Source organism: Aspergillus terreus, genomic scaffold, assembly GCF_000149615.1.
Source record: "Aspergillus terreus NIH2624 scaffold_8 genomic scaffold, whole genome shotgun sequence".
In the NCBI taxonomy this organism is placed as follows: domain Eukaryota; kingdom Fungi; phylum Ascomycota; class Eurotiomycetes; order Eurotiales; family Aspergillaceae; genus Aspergillus; species Aspergillus terreus.
The window spans coordinates 480,319-491,612 of record NT_165931.1 but is presented as its reverse complement, the minus strand read 5'-3'; the positions used below and the strand labels follow the sequence as shown (position 1 = coordinate 491,612).

At 52.7% G+C, this 11,294-nt stretch overlaps 4 protein-coding genes across 4 annotated transcripts; 2 read left to right on the top strand and 2 right to left on the bottom strand.

The window, feature by feature from the left end:
- Nucleotides 1-1,476: 1,476 nt before the first annotated feature.
- ATEG_05812 (putative RNA binding protein Pym) lies at nucleotides 1,477-2,100 on the top strand (the record flags this gene model as incomplete). The annotated part of the gene is made up of 1 exon (XM_001214990.1): nucleotides 1,477-2,100. One exon carries the CDS (start codon nucleotides 1,477-1,479, stop codon nucleotides 2,098-2,100), a length of 624 nt encoding a protein of 207 aa, XP_001214990.1.
- A 547-nt stretch (nucleotides 2,101-2,647) lies between these two features.
- On the bottom strand, nucleotides 2,648-4,584 carry hem14 (oxygen-dependent protoporphyrinogen oxidase; the record flags this gene model as incomplete). Its single annotated transcript, XM_001214989.1, has 3 exons — nucleotides 2,648-3,448; nucleotides 3,498-4,199; nucleotides 4,261-4,584. 3 exons carry the CDS (start codon nucleotides 4,582-4,584, stop codon nucleotides 2,648-2,650), a joined length of 1,827 nt encoding a protein of 608 aa, XP_001214989.1.
- Nucleotides 4,585-7,020: 2,436 nt separating this feature from the next.
- On the bottom strand, nucleotides 7,021-8,568 carry ATEG_05810 (mRNA-binding protein NAB2; the record flags this gene model as incomplete). Its single annotated transcript, XM_001214988.1, has 1 exon — nucleotides 7,021-8,568. The coding sequence occupies one exon, from the start codon at nucleotides 8,566-8,568 to the stop codon at nucleotides 7,021-7,023; it is 1,548 nt and encodes a 515-aa protein (XP_001214988.1).
- A 1,100-nt stretch (nucleotides 8,569-9,668) lies between these two features.
- Nucleotides 9,669-10,772, top strand: ATEG_05809 (uncharacterized protein; the record flags this gene model as incomplete). Its single annotated transcript, XM_001214987.1, has 2 exons — nucleotides 9,669-10,703; nucleotides 10,758-10,772. 2 exons carry the CDS (start codon nucleotides 9,669-9,671, stop codon nucleotides 10,770-10,772), a joined length of 1,050 nt encoding a protein of 349 aa, XP_001214987.1.
- Nucleotides 10,773-11,294: the final 522 nt, after the last annotated feature.

The window sequence follows — 11,294 nt, the reverse complement described above, 5'->3', positions numbered from 1 at the left end:
TTGATCAGGTGTGACTATAGATGGGTCAGATTAGCCGGTGTCTTCACGAGAGGCCGTCCTCAGCTGTAACAGAATGAAATGGACGATTTTATATTATGTCTCTTGATGTGCTCAAATGAAAGACGACAGATGAACTTGAGAGAAGAAAGAATCGGAGGTGACTGTGGGGAAGGCAATGACGGAAGAATATCAACCGCTCGAGGGCTATACCCACCAGAACAAGATTCGCGAGTTATGGAGAAAGCATGAGCTATCACTGACGAAGGATCATTCCACAAGACTCGTCATGCATCGACCACGTGCGATTGTTGGGAGAGATTGAAGGAAGGGACAGAGAACGGAGCAGAAGGCGAGCGAGATTCGAGAAATAGAATGACATAACACAAAATGGCAGGCCGTGGATTTCTTGGCGCCACCGCCGTGCTCTCCCCGCCCTATCCATGAATCATCTCTACAGCCATTAACTAATTATACAGTGGACAGCTTCGGCCCTGAGCACAATTTTGAAGAAAAGAAATTCTATTCCGTACAGGTGGCCGCACTCGATCAACCAGAATAATCCACAGTCATCGTCCCCTTATATGTAGTATCACAAGATCGCAATGTCACGAGAGAACTGGTATCCAGAGCCGTCTTTGCGCAATTAAGGCTCTCCATTTACTCATCGTCTTCCTCCTCCTTGACCATGTACCGGTGCTTGATGTCCTTCCATTGCCGCTGTTTATGTCCGTCAGCATACAGATCCGATACTGTCGTCGTGTGTCAATCTGTCAGGGATCGATGGGCACGTACACCGCGGTTCATGGCATCCCAGATCTTGTTGGAGGTGGAGTCGAAGGCGCTGTTGACGGAAAATCATCTTGGTCAGTTCTAGGTCCCAGCCAGCATCCGAGGGTTCCACACGTACATCTCAAAGGCGAAAGCACTGGCGAAGATGGTGGTGAGGTAGACCGCGTTCCGGCGGATCAGGCCCCTATATATCGCACACACTCGCGGTTAGACACTTCAATCGGACCGACAGACAGGACGCTCATGGGCGACCGGGGGAAGCGGGGGAGACATGCTGGTAGATGGCAGAAGCGATCTGGATATGGGAGACCCTCTGATTAGCTGCTGAACACGGACCAATGGGGCCAATTCGACGGGGAGAGAACTTACAGCACCGGCCATTGTGACGGAGAGAAAACAGAGAGTGCGAAAGGGAGGAAGAGAGCGGGCGACAGCGGGAGAACAGTGGGTGCAGACGGGATAATGATCGGGATGAGGTTGAAGTTTCGAGCGGGAATTGGAGGAAGTTATGTAAGCAGCCTGCGAAAAGCACCGGGAATCACCTACCCGCTGATTGGCCCATCGGACCACCGCCCGGACAAAAACACCCGCAACCGCTTTACATTTGATCTGCGTCAGTTGTCTTATTACCTTAGGTACCTGGATACCCATAATATTAGTATCCTCTGACCACCAGACGACGACACAATGGCCTCCTCCCAGCCAGGCGGCGTCTCCTCCTCCGGTATCACCGTTGACTCCGTCACCGGAGAACGCTACATCCCCTCTTCCGTCCGGGCCGACGGCTCCAAGCGTCGTGAAATTCGTGTGCGGCCAGGCTACCGTCCGCCCGAGGACGTCGAACTCTACAAGAACCGTGCCGCCGAAGCATGGAAGAACCGCGGGAAAACCGGAATCCCCGGAGCGGAGGGCTTGAAACCCGACAACGACACCGCTGCAAAGGCAGGAAGCGCCGCCAGCAACAAGAATGCGAAACGCCGTGAAGCAAAGAAGAAAGCCAAGGAGACCCAGGACGGCTCTGAGCGGACCGCGCAGGGCAAGAATGTGAAGGATATCGAAAATTGGAGAGCCCCCGCACCGAAGGAGCCGCAGCCGGAGTCGGAACCCGTCGATCTGGAAGCAGAGAAAGAGAAGAAGGCTCGCAACCTCAAGAAGAAGCTCCGACAGGCTCGTGACCTCCGCGATAAGAAAAACCAGGGCGAGGCCTTGCTCCCGGAACAGCTGGAAAAAGTGATCAAGATTCAGGAGCTGATTCGCCAGCTGGATGCACTGGGATTCGACGCCAATGGCGACAAGAAGACGGACGTATGAGTGAAGATGCTCAACTTTCTCGCCTCTGAATTCCACGAAGCCAAAACTACAACTGCGCTGTTTATGGCTCCCGCCTTCGATCATGTCGCGCCATGAACAATAGACATACAATACTTGTCGGCAGAGTGCATCGTGCATGCCACAAATGCCTCACCCGAGACAGACGCCTCTTATCATATCCCATGCTGAATTGAGGCGGCGTGGAGCTCCACAAGCGCGCCTCACCATTTCTGAACCCGGAGACCGCTCTCAGTCAGACAGTCAAACGCCCTTGTGCATCGACATCATGTGTTTACTTTCTGCTTGGTAGCGACCCAATATTATGTCCGATGAATCGTGTGTCATGGTCTCGTATGTTTGCATTTCGATGTATTTCGAGGACACTATTCGGCATTACCAGTGATGGTTGGAAGTGCCCGCACGATGATAATCACACGTGAGACCCTTGAGTTTAGACTGTGTTCCCGCAACGCCAGCATGGAGATAGAAATACATTATAATAATACATTTATACAATAGAATCCCCCAGACGAAGCAGATTCTATTGCTAAAAATGCCTCCGTTCAGATCCATAGACATCGATATGCGGGATGGGCGACGTGGGTATTCCGCCCTCCAAAATCCAATTCTGGTAGTCGAACTTCCTCCACGGCCGATCGCCATCGCCCCGGGGCACGCGGAGAGCACCGACACCATACGAGGCAGCCATGTATCCCTGCCGCACACAATCAACCACCCCGACACCATTGTACCAGGCTCCAGCCAGCGTGAGCCGGTTATTGAACTCATGCCGGACAGAGTCCGAGAGCACTCGCACGCGCTGCAAATGGCCCACCGTGTACTGGGGGATAGCGTCCTGCGCCCGAGTGCAGGCCACGAGTTTAGGGGTCTCGGTGATACCCAGGTGTCTATTGAGCACAGAGCACGCCATGTCAATGGAGGCTTTCTCATCAGGCCGGTCCGCCTCCGTCCAGCCGTCCCACCAGTGACCGCCCATCATGACGGTCAGCTTGGTGCCAGGCACGGTGTCCTGGCCGGGGCTGGAATCGGAACCGAAAATCACTCCCAAGGCCCGCTCGGGATTTTGCTCAAACGGAATGGATTGAGGGATAAGGTAGCCGAACCCGGCTATGGGAAGGAGATCCGGGTTGTCGTACCACAGGTTCACGACGTTCACGCTCACGGAACTATGGCCGTGGAGAAGATGTCGGATGGAAGCCTCCGGCAGCATTTGGTTCGAATTGACGCGTGTATTGAGGGCTTGTCCCAGCGCGGGGGGTGCGATTGTAGAAATCACGCGATTGTGTGTTCGAGAGACGGTCTCGCCCTCGCCCGTTGTCGCATGGATCTAAAAACTGGTTAGACCGCGTCAGATGGAGGTGGTGTTGGAGTCTTACAGTGATATCTGAGGTGTCTGTATCCCGTGTGATCGCCTTGATATTGGTATTATTAAGGACCTGAACATTGTCTGAACTGCACAGCGCCTTATTCAATGCATTGGGGAGCTCAGACATGCCCTCCTTGAATGTGATCACACTCGCCTTCTTCACTAGAGACGAGAGACTCTTCAAGTACGACCCGGAGCTATCAATCGAGACAAACCGATCACTTCCAATTGCTTCCAGGGCAAGGAGATCGTCCGTGAACATGGACTTGATTCCGGATGTTGTCTGGTCAATCATGCCGCCGATCACGCCACGCCCCGAAAATTCCAGGTTCCGGAACCTCCCCAGCAGCGCTTGCGCGCTCAGCTGGTTGATATCACCGGCATAGATCCCATGGTACAGAGCAGAAACCAGGTTCTCGGCGACGCGCGGTGAGAAACGTCGCGACACGAACTCCGCAACCGACTCATCCAGCACATAGGGCGGGGAGGGCGGCCTGACAGGGTCGAGCAGAACTCCCGAGATGAACGACTCAAACACCGGTTCTCGTAGTATGGTACTTAATATCGAAGTGACATTCTGCGCAACGCTCAGGTTAGGATTGGGAGACGGCATGCGAACGAGATGGTCGGGGTAGTAGATGTAGCGATTGAGAGCTGCGGGGGCAGACTTCTCGGTCATCAGAATGTCATTTTCTAGTCCTAGATCGAATATCTGTAGACAGAAGAAGTATTAGCATTCGCCGTTTGGTATTATTGACTGGCGCAACTCGTACCAAGTCCAAGAGCGGCAGACACGTCGGGATCGCAGTCCGCAAAGTCCGCGGACCCTCCTCAAAGACGACCTTCCCTCCGTTTGCATCCCGAACATCTGACTTGATCCATCCTCCGACTTCGCTTGTCTTCTCGTATAATGTGACTCGAGAACACTTGGGGTCGCGCGATAACCGGTAGGCGGCGGTCAGACCGGTGATTCCCGCGCCGAGAACTGCGGCGTCGTATGTTGCATTGTGCTGCCAGCGTCGAGAACCATGCAGATCCAATGCCGACGGCGTCCGCAGTGCCCTAAATGCACGATGAGGAGCACATGGTAACCGCATCCTCACCAATTCCGAAGGAAGCGAGAGACGAACGGCGAACAGGGAGCACGGTGGACGGCAGGTTCATCGGCGGCGGCGGAGATGGCATGGGGGTCTGCCGGCGGTGAATCAACCACTACAGAGTGCCTAATTAGGGTGCCGGCAGAAAGGCCATGGCAGTACTTAGGACATATTGTAGGCTACTATTGTCAACAGTGATATTCAGTTTTGCAGCTTAGATCGCCAATACATCTTGCAGAATCTTGTTAATGTCATAATATTTACCATGAGTTTGCCGCATGTTGGAATGGCCTAACTACCTAAGGGGGTTCAAGTAAGAAGACTAGATATTTTTAAACAAGCAAGCCGGGGTAGATTGGAAATAGAGGGCCTCACTATGGATGTATAGTCCCTTCAATGAGATCTAAATCACAGGTGTAAGGAGGAGCTCTCACTACAGTACCAGGTGAAGGGTTTACTGGAAGAGATTCACAGGGTGGATTAACACTGTGGTCTTCACTCACCCTTCCACTGAGTATCTAATCTCTTTTCCCACTCTCTTCCCATCCTCTTCCTCCTCTCTTCTCCCTCCATCCTTCATACCTTCTATCCTGTCAACCAAAATGACCATTACGCTACCAAAAATGGGCAACCCCTTAGTAGTAGGTAAGGTGTAATATATGGCTCTAATCGTGGTTTGACATATCCTCGTTTTTGCACGATGGCGTAAAGGAAGCTCAGTGGAGTCCTCGATCCTTGTCGGATCTCACTACCACGCCTGGTGAGAAAGCCTCTGCCCATCTTTCGCTTTCAAAAACGATGCAGCTTGACTAATCTCCGCGTCTATAGGATTGGGCATGATTTTCTCACCCCATTGCCCTGCAGGCTTCTCGAAAGGCCGCAGAAGCGCTGAGAGACGCACAATTGCCGCAGCCCAGGCTATCCTAGGCAGAGGGAACAGCCGAATACCATCTGCGAGCTTATAGATATGAGCTTACGTGCCGAGCTGCACAAATCAGATCCCGAGGGTAGTGACAACCGACTCCACCTAAGGCAAGGAGTCGAAGGTTGTCATCTATGGTTGGGTTGTCTCGGAGTCGAACAGAACTTCTGACTTGCGGTTCACGGTCGATGACAGCAGGGGCAATGTTGGGCAAACTCGGGTGATCGAGGTTTTGCTCACTATATTGCCCGTAGCTGTCGCGAAAGGGGCCAAGGCAGAGTCTCCAGCTGAAAAGTACAATCACCTTGAGGAATTGGTCGAAGCAGCCATCCCTTACCCCTGTGCATTCGCAAGATTTGCCATTGGGGGGAAGAAGATTGTCACCGCTACATGTACGTTCCGTTCCGAACACCATATGAATTGACTTACTAACAATATGGCACAGGCCCCAATGAGGAGGGCCTTTTCACCGATTTAGCCGTCGTCGAGAATGACCCACGCCCTGCCAACGACAATTCTGCGTCGCTTTAGGGCATTTACAAGAGTGTCATGCACCGAATTTTCAACAAGTAGATGCTTAGGTAGTGTGAGAGGACTGAAGGAAGGACCACAACGCCTTCGAAGGTGGTACTAGTTTGTCAAACCAGATACAGACCATACAGGGACTCCATTAGTGTGTTCACCCATTTGGTGGCCCAGCGGTCATTTTTCCATTGACAGCAGTTATCCACGTCTTCGTTTATCCGTAGATATCCATCAGTCTAGCATGTATCTACACAATCGGAAGTTTAGTGCAATCCATCGTTTCTACATTGATATCAGAGAGTTCATGGAAGGACGAAGGCCACTTCAACCCCTCCTGGAGGGACTGCATTTAGTTTTCTACAGTTAATTCAGTTGAGTAGGTGCAATTCCATTATCTTCTTGAGTGCATAGTAGTAGGTGGACGCCCCCCTTGAATAACGAACCCAGGGTGGGATCTATATACAAGCACTGAAGTGGTGCAATGCGGCAGTTGACTTTAGATCTTGGTTTTTGGTTTTGACTCTTCAAGAGAAAGAAGCATCGGTCAGTTGACAGTCTTAGGAGTGATATGCAATACTCGCAACTTACTGTGATGAGAAGGATGGTGAGTTGTAGAACATCGGGTAAAACATTTCGAACGATGACCATCCTGAAACGGGCAAAGGAACAAAGTCGGCACTCATTCCCATGTCAAAGGGAGCAATTTATCATCACCGCAGAATACATAGTACCAACAGGAAACCAGGACCTAAAAGTGTAGTGTTTTGAGTGGTATGATGCATAACCAACCCATTGATGATTATTATGCCTCAGTCAAAGCCATTCATGATATCCAGGTTCTATTTACATATAGCAGTGTAAGAAGGGAAAAACCATCGACGAGCGCCCGTCCCCAATATCATCCAGACACAACCAGAAATAATACATAATAATCGGCAAACCACATGAGGGGAATTTGAGAAAAATAAATTGAATCATTTCATCGCAAATCATGTCGCAATTTCCTGGTTCTGGGCGGAACCATCTGGAGTAGCACCGGGCTTGATCAATTCCTCCTCAGCACCATCCTCAGACACGAACTTCCGCTCGCTCACATGAGGCTTCTGTCCGTCCGCCGTCCAGACTTTGTCTGGGAATGCGCCCCGTTGACCCTCGGCGTGTTTGTAGGGGCAGGTAGGGTTGAGACATGGGTTGAACTTGCACGCCGTTTGGATATGAGTGAATTTGCACCCGGACACCGAGCAATCCGCTCCGTTGCGGCACAGCGGCATGGACGGATGCTTAAAATGGCAATTTGGGTTGGCGCAGTTCGGGAAGAACTTGCACATTTCTTCGGCCTGATGTGCGGTCTTCACGGAAGGCGAAGGATGACGACCAGTGCACTTCCGGTTCTTACACGCGGCCCCGTAGGGACATTCATCGTTGACATCGACCGGAGTACCCTCGGGGGCCGCGGGCGACTGGTGCGCAAAGGGACAATCCCTTCTGGTACACCGCAGATTGAACCGGCACACATTGTTGGTATTGCTCTCGTCTTGCTCGCCCGCGCCCTGGTCGGGTTTCATATCCATCTCCGTGTCTGCCTTCTCCTCCCGACGACCAAAGCCACCATGTTGCCGACGGCCCGGGTGTCGTTCTACGCGGTCAAATAACGAGCGGCCTTGTTGCGGGCCATTCTGCTGGAAAGCGGGGTTGATCGCTGGAGGGACAAATCCGGGCATGAACTGGGACATCATTCTCGCCTGTTCCTCGAGGAGAGACATCAGATGCATCTGATCCTGTGGGCTCATGTTCATCATATTGCCGGGGACGCCCATCGGATTCGGGCCCATGCCCATTCCACCCATTTGACGGCCACCCATCCGGTTCCCGCCATTCTGGTTGAAGCGGCCCTTGTGGTCGCGTCCATGGGAGTTAATGCGGCCGGCGCCGCCTTGGCCACCACGAATCCGGTGCAGAGGGTCATTTCGGTCCAGGGTACGGTTGATTTGATTGAGCATTCTGCCCCGTCCTCCACCTTGGCGGTTGTTGCGCATCGCTTTAGGTCCTGTCGGGCTGTTGTTCTTGCTGTTAACTTGGTCCGCTGACCCATGACGTGAGGGTGAGGGAACTAACATTGCATCACTGCCAGAACCTGCGTCGCCCATGCTCATATCAGCATCCATCGCACCGCCTCCCGCAGCGTAATCATGCGAAGGCGCCTGCTGATCAGCAGCGGAGGGAAAGGCATGCTCCGCGGTGTCATTCGATGTTGCGCCGCCGTTGATCTGTCGGTTGAGCAATTCGACTTGCTCGAATAACCATCTCGAAAAGTCCAGTGCTTGCGTGTCGCCTTCTCCGAGTCCGAGGAGGTCGTTGGAGAGTTCACCGGCGATCTGTTCTTGGGTCTTGCCGTTGACGAGCATGAGGATCACGTACTCGGTCAAAGCCGAGTCGTCACCTCCATCGGAACTCCAGCCCATTTCAACCAGCTTGGGTGGGATGACATTGCTCAAGGCATCCGCCAGAGGAGTGTTCGCGGCAACTGTCGTCGTCATGGTGGCGGAGAGGGGTGGTCAAAGAAGAAAAGGGACGAAGATTCGGATAAGAAAACGAAGGAGGTCCGGCACCTGCGCCACCCGTTCGACAGGTGGAATGAAGGGAGAGGGAGAGCTGGAAGAGGGAGGATTAGGTCCGGACGATATTCGATAGAAGATCGCACGCGACGAGGGATGGAGAGGAAAGAAAGAGAAGAGTGGGATGTTTGAAGCAGATGTCTCCAAGAAACCTTTGCCCGAGCAATGATGAAAGACTCAACCTCCATTTTCTCCAGCCACGTCACGTGGAACTGTGGCGGCAACGTGTTTTGTCATGGTCACGTGATAACCATCTACAACATCCTGTACATCTCCAGATGGACTGCCAGAGTTGAAAGTTGGATATCAACAAGTCTCTGGCTTGACGCAGATATGCGATATGAGGGTCCTATCCTTCTGCTAGAGTCAGCCATACACTGACTTGAAGGTTCTACCTTTCCACGTCACAGCTGGATACTCGACCGTACGGATATATATCGAGAGAGTACTCGGAGTAACCGACTACAATGACCGACGGCAATTCCTCCTGCCCTACACTGAACGAACGCTTGTTGAAATCTTCATGGAGTACAGTCCCTGCATATCACCTTCCAAAAGAAATACGAGGTCGCATCCTCTTGGTCCCGCCCTATCTCGTGTCCGCCTTGGCATGGGCTATATTTGACCTGATCGACAGGACAATCGTCACCTTCACAAGACATTCTCCATAATTATCTTCTCCGTCCCTGAGCGCTGTCGGACCAGTATGTATCGGGTCTCGAGTCCATCCTATCTCGTATACAATCGGTCTTGGCCTGACGGCCAGTTCTCTGCATGCGCAGGCACGACGTAGCATGGCTACACTGCGGGACTCTTTTTTTAGACTCAAAATGCGAGACCGAACCCATAACGGAGAACATCGATACCTCCATGCCAAGAGGCGCACTACGGCCGGCGATGTCAAGATACGAGATGCTGAAGATCATTCTCCAGATGATCTTGGTGAACCCGCTTGATGATACACATATAAGTTTGGGATCCCCCGTACCTTCCAACCAAGTCAATCTCAACCCACACACACAATGGCTTCCAAAATCCTTACTCTTCTCACCGCACTCTCCTCCACCGCCCTCATCCCGGGCGTCGCAGCCATGCGCTTCGTGACCCGGGAGGAATGGGGCGCCGCGGCACCCGACGGCGAGTACACCGCAATGACAAACGCCAAGGGCGTCAAAGTGCACTATCTGGGACCCAGCTTTTCCGGCCGGGAACATTCCGAATGCGGCGCATACATGAAGTCGATCCAGGAGATGCACATGAGCGACCCGACGCAGGGCTGGATGGACATCGCGTACAACCTGGCCGTGTGCGAGCACGGATACGTGTTCGACGGACGCGGCAAGGGCCACCGCAGCGGAGCCAACGGCGACCAGACGCTCAACGCGGAGCACTACGCGGTGTTGACGTTCCTCGCGAAGGAGGGCGTGACGGAGCCGACGGACGAGCAGGTTACGGCCCTCCAGGACGCGATTGCGTATCTGCGGCGCGCGGGAGCGGGCGACGAAATCAAGGGCCACAAGGACGGATACAACACTGAGTGTCCTGGCGGGCCGCTCTACAAGTTGGTCCAGGATGGAAGCTTGGATCCCGGCAAGCTGTATGACGGTGGTGAACATACTGTGGCTGAGGGCGAGACCCTGGATGACCTTGAGGCAGAATACAACGTCCCCAAGGAGTATATTGTCCAAGTGAACGATTTGAAGGCCCCATATAACCTGACTGTTGGTGATATCCTGGAGATCCCTGCGCGCGGTGTTCCTATTGAGGGGTCATCTGGCGGCGGTGGCAGCGGAAGCGGCAGCGGCGGCGGTGGTGATGGTGGAAACTATGTGGATTTTCCAGGCGCAGAATGGTTCCACTCTAAACCTAACAGTCCGGTAATCAAGGCCATGGGGGAGAGATTGGTGGAGGAGGACTGTGATAAGTATAGCAGCGGCCCTTCCACTCAATGGACCGATGAAGACAAAGCAGCCTACCAGTGCTGGCAAGAGAAACTCGGGTTCACCGGCGCCGATGCCGATGGCTGGCCAGGCCAGACCACTTGGGATAAGCTCAAGGTATGTGTAGCTGAATCTTCTCCAAGTTGTACACAGTGTTGATGATTCGTGCAGGTCCCAAGCAGTTAAGAGTTCTTGCACGGACAAAATTGGGATTGGCAGACATGGCATGGCGGATTTCGTTCTATGTGAATATTACCTTCTGTCGTTCCTCCAAAATTTATGGGATTGGTTCATATAGTTGTATGATTTGGCTCCAGCAACTTGGGATATGTGTAGAAGTAGTATACCAACACTGGGGAGCTCAAGAGAAGCAAGATCTTCCAATGAAGCCCCACGATGGAACATTCGAACACTAGGGTAGATAAATTGGCCGCTACTTGACAGAGGTTGGGCCCTCTCCTGATGTATCCAGGGACTAGATTATAGGGGTAGAGATCCAAACCTCTATCACAGATCCTTCAGCCAGCAAGTTGGCTTTCAACTGTCCTATGAATTTCGGTATCTGAAAAAGCCGCATGTCCATGAAGCCCCTCCCCTTCCATCGCAAGTCCTAAATTACTACCAAATGGGAGTTCTGACGAGACAAATTAATGTTGATCATTCTGAAACTACCTACTTTCGTCCGTCCACTGGGACAGGCTACTATTC